The sequence below is a fragment of the Oncorhynchus keta genome, chromosome 8 (assembly GCF_023373465.1).
Source record: "Oncorhynchus keta strain PuntledgeMale-10-30-2019 chromosome 8, Oket_V2, whole genome shotgun sequence".
Classification (NCBI taxonomy): domain Eukaryota; kingdom Metazoa; phylum Chordata; class Actinopteri; order Salmoniformes; family Salmonidae; genus Oncorhynchus; species Oncorhynchus keta.
Genome location: NC_068428.1, coordinates 15,955,478 through 15,976,295, shown reverse-complemented (window position 1 = coordinate 15,976,295; position 20,818 = coordinate 15,955,478). Strand labels below are relative to the sequence as shown.

At 46.2% G+C, this 20,818-nt stretch overlaps 1 protein-coding gene across 1 annotated transcript in view; it reads right to left on the bottom strand.

The window, feature by feature from the left end:
- Positions 1-202: 202 nt before the first annotated feature.
- The window catches only part of man1a1 (mannosidase, alpha, class 1A, member 1), a 166,924-nt gene continuing 146,308 nt past the window's right edge, over positions 203-20,818 (bottom strand). The window contains exons 8-12 of the mRNA XM_035774826.2: positions 13,920-14,035; positions 11,824-12,043; positions 11,169-11,341; positions 8,280-8,395; positions 203-3,397 (exon numbers count right to left, since the gene is read on the bottom strand). Coding sequence (XP_035630719.1) covers positions 3,265-3,397; positions 8,280-8,395; positions 11,169-11,341; positions 11,824-12,043; positions 13,920-14,035 — 758 coding nt within the window. The 3' untranslated portion in view covers positions 203-3,264. The remainder of the gene's footprint in view (positions 3,398-8,279; positions 8,396-11,168; positions 11,342-11,823; positions 12,044-13,919; positions 14,036-20,818) is intronic.

Sequence of the window (20,818 nt, the reverse complement as noted above, 5' to 3'; positions counted from 1 at the left end):
TTTGATAATCTTCTGCCACCTAGTGGAAAACAGCTATACATACTGCTTCACTTGGAAGTGGTTTGGTATCCTCTCTTACAGCGCTGATAAAACATAGTGGTGAGAGCCCTGTACAGCCTCTGATTATCAGACACATTTGACCCATTGGAGGACTAATATCATTGATCAAGATTACATTTAAGAATGAAAACACCAAAAAGGCTATCTATTAAAAGATTGTTTTATTCACAATAGAAGTGTAACAAATATAGTTTATGAAAATTTTTGCTGCTCATTAACATAATTTCATCCATAAGTTCGTAAGATTTATATAAATGTAGAATGGAATATTTACATTTTAATATGAAAGAAACAAAACCAAACATAACAATTTCCCACAAAATTAAAATAACATTAACCCAAATAAACTATGTGCAATGGAATGATTATCAGCAATATTGTACAGTTTACATTTCTGAGGTTGTTTCACGAAACCATTAACAAGAGATTCACAAATAAAAGGCATTGTAATGCGAGAGATCGTCAACACAATATTCAACCACAAAGTCAATTGGAAATGAACAGCACGTCTTCTAGTCTGCATACTGAAAGAAAGAAGAAAATAAGTGTCATGTTTTCATTTTACAGCGTCTTTACCGTTTTTCTGTATTCCTACGAGTCATCCCTTCTGCTCCCGAAAGCTGCAACAGTCGGGAGACAATATATGCTTGATCTGACAACGTGGTCTGAGGCGCCATATGGATGGTGTGACGCAATTGCGGCACCTCTGGAGGCACTCAGAGGCCAAATTGAGCTCCGTACCGCATCCCTGTGAGCCTCTTGAATTTTGTAACAATGCGGAAGGCTCTGTATAGCTCTATAGGTCCTGTATAAACACAAACTCACTTCCTTGACAACAGCTCTGCACTGCTCTGCAAAGCTCAAAGTATGAACGCCCTGACTTCTGCAGAGGCTGTATCACTGTAAATGCTGCACGGCCAATGCAGATGTCGGATTGACTATGCAGCGCCTTTTAGGCTCTCAGAGACGGTGAATGCAGCAATGTCATATCTACAGTGTATAGTGAATGATACTCTGTTCCCTGGAGCCCGAATGGCTGCCATAATTAACTAGGTGGAGGGGGATCTCAACGTATATGGACATTAATATTGCTTCCTCCAGTAAGGTAAACAGGGATTACTTTGACTTTGTCTTTTTAAAGAACAGTAGAGAAAGTCAAGGTTGCCCTGCTGGCATTTCAATAAGAGGCCTGGAAGAGTGTAGCTCCAGCAGGTAGCGGATATCAGTGAGGCTTCTTAAACCTCTGCTCTATTTTCTAGGGTCAGAATATGACTTCAAAAAAAGATGAAGGCCTCTTGATCTTACCCCATCTATTTCCCAATAAGATGTATGGGGAGACATTTTAGGAACATCAGCGCCCCCTGTCTGTGAAAGTACACCGCAGAAGAACAGAACTGTTGGACTACGGTTTCCTACAAACACACTCCTCTCTCTAACGTCCGTGTCTGAGTGTCCATAAACTTCCATGGTCATGAGTGTGTTTGAGAGTGTGTGTAGTGTGAATGTATGATGTGTCCCGTATGTGACCATTTCAATCTATTGGTCCTCTTTTCTCTATACAGTATTCAGCATGTTTACATGTTCATATGTGAGTGGATTTCATCCAGTGTAGTGAACAGAGAACCTTACTTGCATCTTCTCATTGCATGTCAACACAACTAAACAACTCCTCTTGTGCTTCCTCTTATTCTCCTGAACGGACTAACAGCTTCTTCTGATGGGTACCACGACACATTCCTTCAGCATTTTGTGCTTTCCAGAAGAAAGGAATCAACAAAAAAATCAACAAATTAAGAACAACGAAGGCAAAATAATCTTAAACATCACATTTGATGGTACATTCATTCATACGATGCATTCGTTTCATATGATTGACTACCAAGCTCTTGGTCCGACTCTGCCCTGGTCTCCCCCAACTCCCAAATAATCCACAACACAGTGCCCTCGCTCTCCACAGTGCCACCTAGGGGCCTGATCCCAAACCTTCCTTCCAATGTACTACGGAATAAATTATCAGTATAGCAACTATTTTACATCACATGGGATTCATTGTCTTTACCACCTCTAATAAAGAAAAAACAAAAACACACGGCAACTTTGTCGATTTAAGAACAAAGGAACATGTTGATGGGGGTTGGGAAATAAAGTGAGCTCTGACAAACTGACTAGGCTGAATGAATTGACGACATGTTGATAGAAGGGATGAACTCTACTTTCCCAACACGTTCCATATTTCAGGAAGAAGGGACCAAGCTAAACGGTAAATGTGTCCACTTCATTAACTGAGAGGTTGTCCTCACTGCAGGTCTTTTCCCCGTGACTTCATCCCCTTTATAAACCTACTGCGACCTGCTACACTCAAATGACTGGAGGACTGGACAGTTGTAGTACTGGTTGTCCAAAACTAGATGGCAGTGTGGTAAAGGTGATAAAACCTTCAGCCAATGCCACCTGGACCGTCTGCTAACTACCAGACTACCTGTATAAATAAAAGCCTTGCAATTTGCCTGAACTGCTTATTCGATAGACTATTTCAGACGGAAAGGCACTATTTTGACTGGATTTCAGCTATAGAGCAAGTGAGAATCAAGCTCTGGGTCTTTAACAGAAATACACCTAAATGGTCTATTGTTTAAGTGCGACTAAAATCATATTTACGATAAGAACAACCCAAATCCGATAATATGTTGACTGACATAAAATCTGTTTTCAGTCACACCCACAATCACATACCCGAAATACATGGAAAGAAAGAAAATGATAAAGCTGTATTCAAATCAGTATGGCTTTTTTTGAGTGATGGTGAATCTTACAGCGTAGTAGTGTCCTGTTCTCCTCACAGAGGAGGGTAAATCCTACAGCCTCTACAGCACTGGGAGGGGAGGGCAGCATGCAGACTGATTGTTATCTCTACACGATGACAAGACAAGCACTCATGGACGAGGTGGTTCTGAGTGGTGGTTCCCAGTCCCCAGTAGAGGGCAGTCTGGGTCAGGAGAGGCAGGCAGCCCGGTCCGGTTCCATCTGGTTTGATCATGGACTCAAAAACAGGAGTGAGTCCAGTCTACCAGGGGACTGACCTGCCTGGGTGAGCTCCACCCACAGTGGGGGAGGAGTAAAATAGACAGCCCCGCCCACTGCTCAGAGAGGGAGGGGATAGAGCAGTTCCGAGATGGGTGGAGTCAGGTCAGGGGGTGGTCCACTCTATTCCAGCTGGTTGGGCTTGTCTGTGTCCGTCATCTCCTTCTTGATGACAGGGAGGGGGTGGGCCTCTGTGTTGAACACCCAGTGCTCGAAAGGAAGATGGTCGTCATCAGAGAACAGCAGGAACAGATATCTGAGGGAAGGAGAGCGAGACTCAGTTTAGTTCAAACACTAATTTCTGATCAACACGAGGCCTTAAGAGAACCCAGATATTTACATCAACAACCTCTATTCCTACTTGATGTCCATGAGTGCATCAGTCTGCGAGAACATCCACTAGATGTCTGAGAGTGTCAGAGAGGACAGTGGAACGGTCTCACACATCCCAAAACCAACTACGGGAACAAACAGTTCAGCAACTCTCCCATGCCAATATTTTCCCTGCCAAGCTTGGGGTGAGCCAAGCAAACAATGTAGAATGATAAATAAATTAAAACGACAAGACTCGAAACAATTTATGTTTCCTGCCGCCTGCCAAAAGCTATTGGGCTCGGTGTGAAGTCGCAAATCCAAAAAGTTGAGCCCAGCAGCAGCAGTTGGAGTGCAGGAGGGCCTATACCCTAAAAGTCCTTAATCAGGTGCAGATGTGACACTCGTTAAAATGTACAGACTATAAAATGGACAGGGATTGGATGACGCCACGCCCGCCCTGCATAGCCACGGTAACCTTGCGGGCGCCACTCCATTTCCAGAGTGAGGAGAAGCAGAGTAGTCTGAGCGATTAGTGTTTTTTGGGATCTGTTCAGTTTCATTATTAAAAATGTGGGTTGAATGTTGTAACACAGAATAAAACAGATTAGAAAAATCCCATGATGGTGATGACAGCCGATTACTTTCACTTTAATGAAATATTTCTGATGTTGTGTATGTTACATTTGTTTTATTTGGTGGCTGTTTTCATTCCATGTCATCATCTCATCTCTAAAGAGCTGCTGCCTGTACCGTCTGACAAAGTCACCATTTTAGTAGTTCTTCAATGTAAATAAGGCATACTTTTATGACTGCTGAATGCCAACTATCAAATCACTTAGATCATGTATGTTCAGGTAGAGATACCGCGAAGCAACAGCTGCTCTCGATATATCACCTCGTGACTGCACATTCTTGTGCCTCTTCCGTAGATGCGCAATGGATTATGGCCATTGTAGTTCATTACCACGCTTTATGCGCTAAACTATGTAGAATACAGGCCAATATTCTAATTTGTTTATCACATAAAACTATGTAGAAACTACAACGGTCACGCCCTGGCCATAGAGGCTTTTATTCTCTATTTTAGTTAGGCCAGGGTGTGAATAGGGTGGGCATTCTAGTTTCTTTATTTCTATTTCTTTGTTTCTTGCCAAGTGTGGTTCCCAATCAGAGGCAGCTGTTTATCGTTGTCTCTGATTGGGGATCACATATAAGTTGTCATTCTCCCTTTAGTGTTTGTGGGATCTTGTTTTTTGTTAGCTCTGTGAAGCCTGCAGAACGTGACGTTCGTTATTCTTTGTTTGGTGTTCTGAGTAATTAAAGAATCATGAACACTTACCACGCTGCACCTTGGTCTCCTTTCCGACGACAAACGTTACAACAACTCCCTACTACATCGCATAGTTCAGGCTGGATCCGATTGATCTCTCGAGAAACTGTGCAATTTGCGTATTGAGCTCACGGAAAAAAACGAACTAACTTGAATTCAAATAACTGACATCAGTCAATTAGTTGTTTAAAAAAACAAAAATAATAAAAACAAAAATTGAGTACTTCAGTCACTATGACAACAGTCAAATTCCCCTCGCACCAGCCCCCAGCGTTCTCAGAACCCAAAGCCTAGCAGCACAGCATATTTCTTTATTTAATTTTTTATTTTGTTGGTGTTGTATTTTACCCCCTTTTTCGCCCCAACTTCGATCTTGTCTCATCGCTACAACTCCCCAACGGGCTTGGGAGGTAAAGGTCGAGTCATGCATCCTCCGAAACATGACCCGCAAAACCGCGCTTCTTAACACCCGCCCGCTTAACCCGGAAGCCAGCCGCACCAATGTGTCGGAGGAAACACTGTTCACCTGACGACCGGATGTCAGCCTGCAGGCGCCCGGCCCGCCACAAGGAGTCGCTAGTGTGACGAGCCAAGTAAAGCAAACAGCCAGACATACAGCTTTACATTTAGTCATTACTGCTAATTTGACCTCACGCAAAGGCAGGAGAACCCTGGCCAGGAGGCTGAGAGAGAGATGGAGAGAAGGAGGAGAGCGATGGAGAGAAGGAGGAGAGCGATGGAGAGAAGGAGGAGAGCGATGGAGAGAAGGAGGAGAGCGATGGAGAGAAGGAGGAGAGCGATGGAGAGAAGGAGGAGAGCGATGGAGAGAAGGAGGAGAGCGATGGAGAGAAGGAGGAGAGCGATGGAGAGAAGGAGGAGAGCGATGGAGAGAAGGAGGAGAGCGATGGAGAGAAGGAGGAGAGCGATGGAGAGAAGGAGGAGAGCGATGGAGAGAAAGGGGATTCAGGAAGAAAGAGGTTGAGACAGAAAGAGGTAAAGAGAAGGAGAAAGTAGGGAGAAAGGGAGAGCCAGAGCCTAAAAGATGGATTTTGCAAGCATTAGTAAACGAGTCATTTGGGGAGTCCTGGCATTTGGAGAGACCCTATTCGCAAAATTGCAGCACTTTCCAACACCATTAAATGAAATGCTAGAGAAGTTTAACAGCTCTATTAGGTGGTGGGACTCACACAGCATTTCATATAAGCATCAGTCAGAGAGGCAGATTAGCCCAGGTGTTTGGGGGTTTGGGCAAAAAGAGGAAAAATAACACCAAAATCAAAGTGCCACAGAGTTGTTTACTGCACAGAAGGAGGGAAACGGGCACGTATTTGTTACTGTTGCTGCTGTGGTTGTCAACTGTTACAGCAAGACGTCCTCACTTACCTCTCTTGGATCCTTTCTCCAACCTTGAACCTGTATTTTTTTCCCCCTGTCTCCCCCAGGTCTCTACCTCTTTCCATTTCCTTCTCTCCCTCTCCTGCATGCAGCTTGGTGTTATCTGTCAGTCATGGTGACGTGGCTGTCCTTACAGCCCCTTGCCCCCAGAGCAGAGCAGTGTGGGGAGACAGAGCAGGGACAAAGAGCCTGTGACCTCTTTATAAGGTCACACCAGAGTGCTTTGACAAGGCTCCCACAAGAGGGGAGCAAAACAACACCACTGATACGCCATAGAAACCATAGAGGGGGGTTAAATCTCTCTCAGACCAGGATTAGACTGGACAATAGACAGAGACCCATCTATACGCCGGTAAGAGATATGTTACAATGAGCCTATCTCACTGGACCCACATTATATGGTCTGTCTAACCCCCCAGGCATTGCGCTATTATCAACAGTGAACGAGAGAGAGAGAGAGAAAGGAGAGAGAGAGATTTTCAGAGCGAGAGAGGGTATAAGGGCTCAGTAAAAGCAGTCTGCCTCCTCTTATCGGTCTCTGTGTGTGACTGCTGCTATCAATCTCGGAGAAGACTGCTGAGGTCCCTGTAGTACAGTGCACACTGTGCTAGCAGAAGCCTGCCTGTCTGAGCCAGCCGTGACAAGACAATACACACAGGACGTCAGTTGTTTCTCCTCAGAGACCAGCAGGCACAGCACAGACAGAGGTGAAGTGAGTGCTCATTGGGGGAAAGGCATTCTACTTCTGATCTGTTTTGAAGTGTTCAAACAAACTGAATGTCAGGAAGCTGTCAGAACACAAAACACAGAGACGTGTCTGTTCTTTAGGCTGTGATGAAATACTAGAGCAGGTTTTTGGTGTCATGAAACAAAATGTAGGTGTGACTCTCTTTACCAGGAAAACATTGCCTGGATATAGACAATGTTCCTCTATATGGCCTTATAATCTCGGTTAACCCAGAACTAAAGACTCACGGAAATAATCAGCTGCTCGATCAAGTTTTGGATCCATACGTGTTAAAGGGCAACTCCACCACTTTTTCAACCAAATTTTAATTATCTCCAGCACAATACTAGTGTCAACATATGTGAAAACGGTGCACTTCTAAGTTTTGTTTAAAAATATATCAAGTTAAAAAAAAGTTAGAAATGCCTTCTAGAACAAGTGAACTTTCAGGTGCCTTAATAACAAACTTCTATGTCAATGTGAAGAACAACATGACCCGCACCAAAGTCAAATTAGGATATAACGTTAGGCCAATGAGACAGTGTCCAAGTTGTAAAATTCTCCAGTAGAATGTCCTGCTTTTAGTTACCCGTTTTTCTAGATAAACAGATACTAAATACATTTTTAAACGGACAGGTTAATTGGTGTTAAAATAAACCAGTTATGCTATTTTGGATCACCAGGCTGCTGATGTCATGCAGCCTGTCGTTTTTGGGCTAATATTTTTTCATAACGACAAAGATAAGTTTGATGTCGGATGACAACAAAATGTTCATGATGTCACTGCGACAACTGTCTACAGACGTGCAGATTGACATGTGGAAATATTGCCCATTAAGAGAAGAGATGAAGAGATGCTAAAACGAGGTGCGGAACTGGAACGAGGAGTTCTAACCTCTTAGCAAGTTACGGGCCGAATGTACCCTCCCCTTCCGAAATCCGAAAGATTGCGAACACCTGTGAAATCATGATTTGTCCAAATACCCAGTGACGAAAAACCCAAACACCTGAACAACTACTTCTATTTATCCACTGCATCCCATTTTGTCCCAACAGATTCTACGGTACCAGTTATGTTTAGGTAGATCTGTCCAGGAGAGAATAATGGCCTTATAGGGAGGACAATTACTTCTATACGTATGTGACCATTATATTGTCAAACAAATCCAATACTATAATTATTCAAGGAACGGTTCTGGGGGGAGGACGTATGATGACAAGGATGCAAAAAAAACCCAGATCGATTTTCTGACAAGATCGATTTTTATTCCTCTCTAATGGCAAGGCCAAAATGTCAATGCTATGTCTCCAGATGGCTCTTAGCAGAGTAAGTTGACAATGTGTGTGTGTGTGTGTGTGTTAGCGCCTTACTTGAGTGTCTCTGCCAGGTAGAAGCTCTGCTGGACGTCGTCATGGTTGGGGCTGGTGGCGTAGACGTCTCTCACTCCACTGTAGCCTCCCTCCACACGACAGTGCTTCTCCAGAGCCTGAGAGAACAGAAAATAGAGAGGGAGAAGAATGAGAGAACGGAGGGTGACAAAGTGTTGAGTTGACTCTGTTTCTTATGGCAGGGTGTTGTAGAGGTATGCACGGTGGTGTTCGCTTTTCGTTGAACTAGCATATTTCCCTTCAGTGTGGCTGCTCTGCCTGCAGGTGGGGGGGGGAGAGGAGAGGAGGCTGCATTAGGCAATATGACTCAGGGAGAAAATGGAGCTGAGGAGGATGGAGCTGGGGCTGCAGTGTTTACACATCCACCCTGGCTGAATGAGGGCAGGAGGAGGAGTTATCTGCAGACAGGCAGGCAGGCTCCAGATCATATTTATGGCTAACACAAGGCCCATCAGAGGTAATCTCATGTCATTAGTGGATACAACAGCACGGCTCTGGGATCTGAGCAATCAGCATTCAACATTACCACTGTTCTGATCTGTTGCCGCATAGCAATGAGAGAGAGAGAGGAGTGTATGGAGGAAGGAAGAGTCTCAGAGGTTTTATTGACTACTGTACTCAGAACTAGCAGTGCGTAGGCCTGAATGAGTCTACACATCACAATGAACAGGGGTCTGTTGGCGTACAGAGCCCTTTTCACTTTTTGGGCTCCCGAGTGGGGCAGTGGTCTAAGGCACTGCACCTCAGTGCTAGAGGCGTCACTACAGACCCTGGTTTGATTTCAGGCTGTTTCACAACCGGCCGTGATTGGGAGTCCCATAGGGTGGCGCACAATTGGCCCAGCGTCATCCGGGTTAGGGTAGGCCGTCATTGTAAAAACAAATTTGTTCTTAACCTTTTTGGGATAGGGGGCAGCATTTTCACTTTTGGATGAATATCGTGCCCAGAGTGAACTGCCTCCTACTCTGTCCCAGATGCTAATATATGCATATTATTATTAGTATTGGATAGAAAACACCGAAGTTTCTAAAACTGTTTGAATGATGTCTGTGAGTATAACAGAACTCACATGGCAGGCGAAAAACTGAGAAAAATCCAACCCGGAAGTGGGAAATCTGAGGTATGTAGTTTTTCAACTCAGCCCCCATTGAAGATACAGGGTGATATTCATATATATGTTTCACTTCCCAAGGCTTCCACTAGATGTCAACAGTATTTAGAACCTGTTTTGAGGATTCTACTCTAAAGGAGGGGCTCATTGAGTGAGTGGTCTGGCAGAGTACCACAGCCTCGGTCTGGCACACTCACGTGAAAGGTAGCTACGTTCCACTTCATTTGTACAGACAAAGGAATTGTCCGGTTGGAACATTAATTAAGTTTTATAAACATCCTAAAGATTGATGCCATAATTTGGTTGGCATGTTTCTACAGGCTGTAATGGAACTTTTTGTCCGACGTTCGGCGCGACCTGAACGCGCTTTTGGATTTGTTTACCAAACGCCCTAACAAAAGAAGATATTTGGACATAACTGATGGACATTATCGAACAAATCAAACATTTATGGTGGAACTGGGATTCCTGGGAGTGCATTCTGATGAATATCAAAAGGTAAGTGAATATTTAAAATGCTATTTCTGAGTAATGTTGACTACCCAATATGGCGGGTATCTTTATGGCTGCTTTGTTGTCTAAAGGCTGTACTCAGATTATTGCATGGTTTGCTTTCTCCGTAAAGTTTTTTTGAAATCTGACACAGCGGTTGCAATAAGGAGAAGTTTATCTAAAGTTCCATGTATAATAGTCATATCTTGAGGGTCTCCCGGGTGGCACAGTGGTCTAGGGCATTGCAGTGCTCGCTGTGCCACCAGAGACTCTGGGTTCGCGCCAAGGCTCTGTCGCAGCTGGCCGCGACCAGGAGGTCCGTAGTGTGAAGCACAATTGGCCTAGCGTTGTCCGGGTTAGGGAGGGTTTGGCCATAAGGGATATCCTTGTCTCATCGCGCACCAGTGACTCCTGTGGTGGGCCGGCCTCAGTGCGCTAACCAGGTGCACAGTGTTTCCTCTGACACATTGGTGCGGCTGGCTTCAGGGTTGGAGGCCCGCTGTGTTAAGAAGCAGTGCGGCTTGGTTGGGTTGTGTTTCGGAGGACGCATGGCTTTCGACCGTAGTCTCTCCCGAGCCCGTACGGGAGTTGGAGCAATGAGACAAGATAGTAACTACTAACAATTGGATACCACAAAATTGGGGTAAACTACATTTAAAAAAATAATAATAATAGTCGTATCTTTATCAATGTTTAGAGTATTTCTGTAAATTGATGAACGTAACGCTGTAAACTCAGATTTTTTTATATAAATATGAACTGTATCAAACAAAACATACATGTATTGTGTAACATGAAGTGTGATGAAGATCAAAGGTTAGTGATTCATGTTCTCTAGTTCTGCTTTTTGTGACTCCTCTCTTTGGCTGGAAAAAATGGCTGTGTTTTTCTGTGGCTTGGTGGTGACCTAACAATCGTTTGTGGTGCTTTTGCTGTAAATCCTTTTTGAAATCAGACACTGTGGCTGGATTAACAAGAATTGCATCTTTAAAATGGTGTAAAATACTTGTATGCTTGAGAAATTTTAATTATGAGATTTGTGTTGTTTTGAATTTGGCGCCCTGCACTTTCACTGGCTGTTGCGGGGGTCCTAGACAGGTTAACTGACTTGTCTAGTTTAATAAAGGTCAAATTAAAAATGTTAAATTCACTGTCAAAGTTCTAAGAGGAAGAGTCTCTTCTCAGTGGAGGCTAGGAGGGGACAGGATGAAAACAAACATGACAGATAGGACTGTGGTGGGATAATTCTGAAGGATGATAGTTCTCACCTGCACAGCCTCCCAGCCCCACTCTCTGTACTTGGGGTCGTGGGTGAACCTCCACATGTACATGTAGGTCTCGATGACCTCAGGCCTCAGGATGAAGTACTTCTCGTTCTGCCGTGTGGCGATGGCCTCCACGCCACCGTCAAACCTGAACCCCTCTGGGCCTAACTTCAGGGCTGGAAGAGGGGGAAGCAAGGAAGAAGACAACATCGTGAAAAACTCCAACCAGATCTAGGAGAAGGTGATGAGCAAAACAAAAATATATAAAAATTAACTAAAGATTTTAACCTGGCTGGCACTACGCTCTACTTACCCAGCAGCCCCTCTGGCCTCAGAGAGAAAACAGGCTCAACGCTCATTAATCTTTCATTTCACACTGGCTTGTGGGGGGGTGTGAGGGGTGTGTGTGGTGTGTGTGTGTGAGAGAAAGGGTGAGTGTGAGCTGTGGTTGAGTCCTACACCTCCTTTTGTCTGGGCTTCAGAACTAATATCACCTCACCTGGGAGGAAGAGTTTCTTAGCCTACCCCTGCTGTAGAGGGAGAGCTTCTTAGCCTACCCCTGCTGTAGAGGGAGAGGAAGAGCTTCTTAGCCTACCCCTGCTGTAGAGGGAGACAGGGACACTGGTGTGCCCCAGATGAGGGGGTCAGTCAGACTCACTGGTGCGGGCGTAGGACTCGTGGCAGGTGCGGGCGATCTCTGCGGCCTGCTCCATCTGGTGACCCGTCTTGTCCTCGGGAGCTCCGTCGGCCCCCAGGGCGATCATGCCCCCGGCGAAGCACGTCAGGTGACCCATCTTGTGCTCCAGCAGGCCGCCCTTCCACTCAGCGATGTACGTCAGTCCCCCGCTGGACTTCCTCATCAGACTGGTCTCAATGGCCTGGAGGACAATGACAAGAACGGCATACAGGTGAGCCGTTTATCCAACCCCAGTCCCAGACCGGGGCCCTTCCCACTACAAATGGAGTGGGAATACCACCCAAACAGCATTGTTAACCTTGATAAAACGGATGTTGTTTGAAAACCAGGGGTCCCAGCTGGTGGCCAGTATTATGCATTTGCTTGTGTGGCGTGGACACAGAACGCTGCTCCTATTTGTCCCTGGCTTTTACTGTAGACGGGAGGGCCACTTTATCCCGAGACATTCTGGAATGGCGGTCTGCTTTTCATCCGCGGCGAGACACGACACCAGGAGGATCACAAATGATTCAAAACGACGGCCTGTATCTCTCGCTAGCCACACAGCAGGTGTCCAATACAGTAAGATGACAACTGACAGACAACACACGGTTATTACACGGCCATTACCGATGAGAGAGTAAAAATCCTGCCTTTTAACATATGGAATAAATATGTGCAGTGAGTCGACGGCAGCTTCAAACGCTATACTATCTCAGGTGCATTCTCTGATGCGCCTCGTTGTTGATCGCTTCATTTGGCACATTTATTTTCATATTCATTGAGTTTGCTTTTCTCCTGCCGAGGGAAAACCCAAGAAAATGTAATATTGCAAATCTCCCGAGAGCAATTACGTTTTTAAAAGATAATTCAGATCTGTGCTTTTGTAGTGTGTGACCCATCACGTCAATGGGGCCGTCTATATGCGGGTGGGCATTGCCTGGCGTGTTCCGCCACAGAAAATCAGCCGATTAATATTCTCCTAAACTGGTTATTTCATTTCCTTTGGTCTCTTTAAAAGGCAGCCTATATCCTGTTTAGCAACAGCCCAGCATTTTCCTGCTGAGAAGAAATAAAAAAAATCTCAGGCCATTTCCTTCAATCTCAGCCTCAGACTACTAGTGCTTCGAGAACAAACAGACCTGGACAGAGGCAGGCAGCGGCACATCTTGTTCAGCACTGGCTGCTTCGATTCTCATCGGGGGGATAGAGAGCATGTAGGCTGGGCCGGCGCTGAGGCAAGGATGCCAAGGAGCCATTAATAAGTGAACAGAGTCTGTTCCTAACCAGCTGCCTTTCAGGCTGTCTGACCCAAATGGAGGATGGCTTGGCATGGCAATAGGGACCCTCTCGCTGTGGGTGACCTGCTTGTGGTGTCTCGCCCAGGTGGATGGCAGACAAGCGGGTTGGTAGGTAGGCAGTTGTGGTGGGGAAACAAGGCTGGCTGGGAGTGGAATGGAGGGAGGGTAATATCCTGGAGCAGTCTGGGTCCTTGTGGACCTCCGTACAGAGAACAACATTATCTCCAACAGGACAGGAGGCTTGGCTCTAATGAAACAGAGAATTTGGCTCGCAGCATTCAAAGCACATCTCACCAGACAGAGCTCTGAGTCTGGTTGACCCCCATCCACTGAAAGCTTCCTCCAACCCCACTTACTCACTCCTCCAGCTTCTGTGGAGTGTGGTTAGTACTTCACACTCAGAGATAACCCCTGCCTGGCGTAGCACGTCTTGCTTTCACATAGCAACCCACACAACTGGTACTGCTTTCCGACTCGGACTGTTCAGTCATTTAAGAACTCCAACTGTTGTTATCGCGCTGACAAAAGAAGCTTTCAATGGAGGTCAAAAGAGCCTCGTGAAACGGTTTAGTAAGCGCTTCGGAATGCACGGGTACTGTAGCCATTAAATCTCAGTTGGAGAGAAGAAAGGATGAGGAGAGGAGACGAGAGTAGGAGAAGAGGAGCAGAGGGGAGTGGGGTGGGGAGGATGGGATGGGAGTGGGGGAGAGGAGAGGAAAGGACGGGAGAGAAAAGAGGAGAGGTGTGTAGGCTAGGTAATGTGTCTTGAGGGTTTACCTGCAGAGCGTCATAGTAGAGCTTCTTGCCCTCCTCGTCCGTCTTGTCTGACATCAGCCAAGCCTTGAGCAGGTACTCATAGAAGCTGTCTCCCAGGCCGCCCACTGACACATGATCTACAGGACAGAGACAACACGAAAGATTTGAGCGTCATGCTGGAGCCAGGCTTCATTTACCTATCTCATCTTGCCAGCAGCAGCCCTCCCTCCTCAGTGGCCTGCCTCACCTCAGGATGATGAATGGCCCAATGATGGCGGCCATCTCAGCACCCGAGGCTGTTTACACAGGAAGATGGCCCCTTAATACCTGCTCAGCCTCCGAACCTCAGTGACAAAGGGATGTGTCTGGCATAGGCCTGGCCAAGGGGACGGGGACACCTTTTCAAACAGAGCCCAACAAAGCTACAGGAGTAATGGGATTAGTCTCCTTTGATGGCTGATGTATGGAAGATGTCTGCAAGGGGGAGATTGGCATTCTGATGAGTTTATCAGGTCCCCCCCCGGCACGTGTGAGTACCGACTGAGCTGTGCAGGGAGCAACAGCGATACCACAGCCGGGTATAAAAGAGAGACAGTCCCTGTAACAGTCAGTGAGGTGTGGGGCTGTGCCGGGTGATGTGCTCTCCTGTCCACTTCACTCTCTGTGAGGAATGAGTCTCCAGGGTCTGGGAGAGAGCTTCAGTCAAGCCAAGCCGCTGTTCATCATAGTGATTGTCATGCCCCCTCATACATATGTATATGTCATTAACAGCCAAAGCCTTGTTTGGGGGATATAGATTAGACGTCAGCAGTAATAAAAGGGACAGAGCTCCAGGAAGAGTTTGTAGTGAAGTGTGGCCTTGCCCTCATAAGGACTGTATTTCCTTGCTGACTGGGGTCAATGCCACAGGGGTTAACAGCAGGTCAGAGAGGGAACACAAGGTCAAGGATCATGGCTCTATCTGATTGACAAGGGACAGGGACAAATTAAACTGCCTGTGAACTGAGGTCTGTGCCTGTAAACTGCCTGTGAACTCAGTCCTGCAGTCTGATTGGACTGGAGATCTGATAGGATCTCGTTAATCTATCGTAGCGTAAAATAAACACCTGACTGCTCAGTTCCCACCCAGTTTTCATCAGGAAAGGAAGCTAGGTTGAAGGAGGGTCATGTAATTTGTAATAAATTAAAATGTCAGCATTTTGGGATTGACTTACTGAATTGGACGTTGGTCTCTCACACACACACACACACACACACAACTCTGAATTCAAAGTTGGAAACTCTGGCATCTTTCGAAAGCTCCGACCTGAAGACCACTGAAGTCATGATTTGAGTTCCCAGTTCTCTTGAAAGCACCAAAAATCAACAAGCATGGCGTCGCACACATACTTAAGGACTACAACTCGTGAAAAGTTATTTTCACAATAATGTAATTGTCATTGCCTGTCATTTCATATAAATCTGCTCCGGTCAACTGTAAGTGCAGCTATTGTGACGTGGAAACGTCGAGGAGCAACAATGACTCAGCCGCGTAGTGGTAGGCCACAGAAGCCCACAGAACGGGACCGCCGAGTGCTGAAGCATGTAAAAATCGTCTGTCCTCAGTTTCAACACTCACTACCGAGTTCCAAACTGCCTCTGGAAGCAACGTCAGCACAAGAACTGTTTGTCGGGAGCTTCATGAAATGGGTTTCCATGGCCGAGCAGCCGCACACAAGCCTAAGATCACCATGGGTAATGCCAAGTGTTGGCTGGATGGTGTAAAGCTCGTCGCCATTGGACTCTGGAGCAGTGGAAATGCGTTCACTGGAGTGATGAATCACGCTTCACCATCTGGCAGTCTGATGGACGAATCCGGGTTTGGCGGATTGCCCCAATGCATAGTGCCAACCCCAAAGTTTGGTGGAGGAGGAAAAATGGTCTGGGGCTGTTTTTCATGGTTCACGCTAGGCCCCTTAGTTCCAGTGGACGGAAATCTTAACGCTACAGCATACTATGACATTCTAGACAATTCTGTGCTTCCAACTTTGTGGCAACAGTTTGGCAAAGGCCCTTTCCTGTTTCAGCATGACAATGCCCCCGCGCACAATGCAAAGTCCATACAGAAATGGTTTGTAGAGATCTGTGTGGAATAACTTGATTGGATCGTAGAGCCTTGACCTCAAGCCCATCGTTCACCTTTGGGATGAATTGGAATGCCGACAGCGAGCCAGGCCTAATCGCCCAACATCCGTGCCTGACCTCACTAATGCTCTTGAGGCTGAATGGAAGCAAGTCCCAGCAGCAATGTTCCAACATCTAGTGGAAAGCCTTCCCAGAAGAGTGGAGGTTGTTATAGCAGGAAAAATGGGGGACCAACTCCATATTAATGCCCAAGATTTTGGAATGAGATGTTTGACGATTATGTCCACATACACAACATGATCAGAAGTATCTAGCTAATATTTAGCGTCTTTGGCTACACAACTCTAGCTCATCTCTTCCAGCTATTCACTGTGCAATAGTCTATAGGCTACGGATGCAAGACTCTCTGCTAGTCCTCCTCTCGGAAAATCTACAGGCTACAAAATTCTATATTAGATGTATTTTAATACTAGACCTAATAGGCTTTCCGTGGAGAGAAGCAGGTTTGGTCTTGCTAATTGCTAAATGCCTACAGCGTAGAAAATGCACACCGGGGAAAGTTGCGGCGAGAGAGTGCATCACTGGCCAGTGATGATAACATTGTTGCACTGATGTATTGAATGGTTGCACAGGATAGACAGTGATGTGCACAGTGAAAAAGAGCCAAAATAATTGACATCCATTAGAAAAATGGAAATCACTTACAAACCACTTGAGCAACAAGACAAGCAATGCCATGGCAAGGCAAGCAATGCCATGGCAAGGCAAGGCAAGCAAGCAATGCCATGGCAAGGCAAGGCAAGCAAGCAATGCCATGGCAAGGCAAGGCAAGCAAGCAATGCCATGGCAAGACAAGCAATGCCATGCCATGGCAAGGCAAGCAAGCAATGCCATGGCAAGGCAAGCAAGCAATGCCATGGCAAGGCAAGCAAGCAATGCCATGGCAAGGCAAGCAAGCAATGCCATGGCAAGGCAAGCAAGCAATGCCATGGCAAGGCAAGCAAGCAATGCCATGGCAAGGCAAGCAAGCAATGCCATGGCAAGGCAAGCAAGCAATGACATGGCATGGCATGGCAAGGCAAGCAATGCAATGGCATGGCAAGGCAAGCAAGCAATGCCATGGCAAGGCAAGCAAGCAATGCCATGGCATGACATGGCAAGGCAAGCAAGCAATGACATGACATGACATGGCAAGGCAAGCAATGACATGACATGACATGGCAAGGCAAGCAATGACATGACATGACATGGCAAGGCAAGCAAGCAATGACATGGCAAGGCAAGCAAGCAATGACATGGCAAGGCAAGCAAGCAATGACATGGCAAGGCAAGCAAGCAATGACATGGCAAGACAAGCAAGCAATGACATGGCAAGACAAGCAAGCAATGACATGGCAAGACAAGCAAGCAATGACATGGCAAGACAAGCAAGCAATGACATGGCAAGACAAGCAAGCAATGACATGGCAAGACAAGCAAGCAATGACATGGCAAGACAAGCAAGCAATGACATGGCAAGACAAGCAAGCAATGACATGGCAAGACAAGCAAGCAATGACATGGCAAGACAAGCAAGCAATGACATGGCAAGACAAGCAAGCAATGACATGGCAAGACAAGCAAGCAATGACATGGCAAGACAAGCAAGCAATGACATGGCAAGACAAGCAAGCAATGACATGGCAAGACAAGCAAGCAATGACATGGCAAGACAAGCAAGCAATGACATGGCAAGACAAGCAAGCAATGACATGGCAAGACAAGCAAGCAATGACATGGCAAGACAAGCAAGCAATGACATGGCAAGACAAGCAAGCAATGACATGGCAAGACAAGCAAGCAATGACATGGCAAGACAAGCAAGCAATGACATGGCAAGACAAGCAAGCAATGACATGGCAAGACAAGCAAGCAATGACATGGCAAGACAAGCAAGCAATGACATGGCAAGACAAGCAAGCAATGACATGGCAAGACAAGCAATGACAATGACATGGCAATGACATGGCAAGCAAGCAATGACATGGCAAGACAAGCAATGACAAGCAATGACATGGCAAGACAGGCAAGCAATGACATGGCAATGACAGCAAGCAAGCAATGACATGGCAAGACAGGCAAGCAATGACATGGCAAGACAGGCAAGCAATGACATGGCAAGACAGGCAAGCAATGACATGGCAAGACAGGCAAGCAATGACATGGCAAGACAGGCAAGCAATGACATGGCAAGACAGGCAAGCAATGACATGGCAAGATAATAATAATGCCATGGCAAGACAGGCAAGCAATGACATGGCAAGACAGGCAAGCAATGACATGGCAAGACAGGCATACAATGACATGGCAAGGGCAAGCAATGACATGGCAAGACAGGCAACAATACCATGGCAAGACAGGCAAGCAATGACATGGCAAGACAACAAGCAATACATGGCAAGACAGGCAATGCAATGACATGGCAAGACAGGCAAGCAATGACATGGCAAGACAGGCAAGCAATGACATGGCAAGCAATGACATGGCAAGACAGGCAAGCAATGACATGGCAAGACAGGCAAGCAATGACATGGCAAGACAAGCAAGCAATGACATGGCAAGACAGGCAAGCAATGACATGGCAAGACAGGCAAGCAATGACATGGCAAGACAAGCAAGCAATGACATGGCAAGACAGGCAAGCAATGACATGGCAAGACAGGCAAGCAATGACATGGCAAGACAGGCAAGCAATGACATGGCAAGACAGGCAAGCAATGACATGGCAAGACAGGCAAGCAATGACATGGCAAGACAGGCAAGCAATGACATGGCAAGACAGGCAAGCAATGACATGGCAAGACAGGCAAGCAATGACATGGCAAGACAGGCAAGCAATGACATGGCAAGACAGGCAAGCAATGACATGGCAAGACAGGCAAGCAATGACATGGCAAGACAGGCAAGCAATGACATGGCAAGACAGGCAAGCAATGACATGGCAAGACAGGCAAGCAATGACATGGCAAGACAGGCAAGCAATGACATGGCAAGACAGGCAAGCAATGACATGGCAAGACAGGCAAGCAATGACATGGCAAGACAGGCAAGCAATGACATGGCAAGACAAGCAAGCAATGACATGGCAAGACAGGCAAGCAATGACATGGCAAGACAGGCAAGCAATGACATGGCAAGACAAGCAAGCAATGACATGGCAAGACAGGCAAGCAATGACATGGCAAGACAGGCAAGCAATGACATGGCAAGTCAAGCAATAGCAGGCTAAACAGTGTTTATTGTTGAATATCTACATTTCATTAAAATGCCAGTTAATATATTATACTTGTCATTAAACTACATGTAGCCTACACTGAAGTGTTATTTGCAGTTGTCACTATGACGATGAAAACACCCTGAAGCACTGAATGGTCTGTGTTACCACTTTATGAATAGGCCTACAGCGTCGCAGTAGGATGCTTTGATAAAATGCGGGTGTAGGATTACTGATTAAACGGGTGTAGGATACTGAAGTACTATTTGCAGTGTGTCACTGATCGACGGGTGTAGGATACTGACACTGATACTGATCGAATGGGTGTAGGATACTGAATAGGATACTGATCGAAGGGTGTAGGATACTGATCGAAGGGTGTAGGATACTGATCGGGTGTAGGATACTGATCGACGGGTGTAGGATACTGATCGACGGGTGTAGGATACTGATCGACTAGGATACTGATCGACGGGTGTAGGATACTGATCGACGGGTGTAGGATACTGATCGACGGGTGTAGGATACTGATCGAAGGGTGTAGGATACTGATCGACGGGTGTAGGATACTGATCGAAGGGTGTAGGATACTGATCGACGGGTGTAGGATACTGATCGACGGGTGTAGGATACTGATCGACGGGTGTAGGATACTGATCGACGGGTGTAGGATACTGATCGACGGGTGTAGGATACTGATCGAAGGGTGTAGGATACTGATCGACGGGTGTAGGATACTGATCGACGGGTGTACGACGGGTGTAGGATACTGATCGACGGGTGTAGGATACTGATCGACGGGTGTAGGATACTGATCGACGGGTGTAGGATACTGATCGACGGGTGTAGGATACTGATCGACGGGTGTAGGATACTGATCGACGGGTGTAGGATACTGATCGACGGGTGTAGGATACTGATTGACGGGTGTAGGATACTGATCGACAGGTGTAGAATACTGCGGAACGATACACTTTCCTCTAGTGTGGATGTTCGCCAACGCAGTTCGTTATAGTCCTTGGTGTGGACGGACGGCCCTTAACTGTTACATTGGTTAAGGCCTCCTTTTTGCGGATAACATGAATATGGTATGAATACAGCATGCGATTTCAACCACTGATTTGATAGAATTTTAAACTGCAACATTTATAGCCTCCTAATAAGGGATTTAATATTCCCGGCTATTTGGTTTTAATGACCATTTTGAAGGGGAGGTTAACGTGTTTTTTTCCCCCAAATGCTCAGGGAAGTCTAGGTAAAATATTACCTCCATGTACCCCTTAATATACTGTAAATCATATTCACTCCCTAAGGGTGGGATGTCCTCATGACTGTAAGCCATGTTATTGGTGTGATAGGATGACAGTCATGTCTGCGGTCTATGCCATTGGTTTGATGCGATGTCCGTCATGTCTGTGGGCCATGTCATAGGCAGCTCCACACATACAAGAAGATGTGACTGCCAGATACGTGGCTCTAAGGGACACTGTACTGATGGTTTGTATTGAAACATCAACTACAACAGCATCACCAGAGCTTTGAG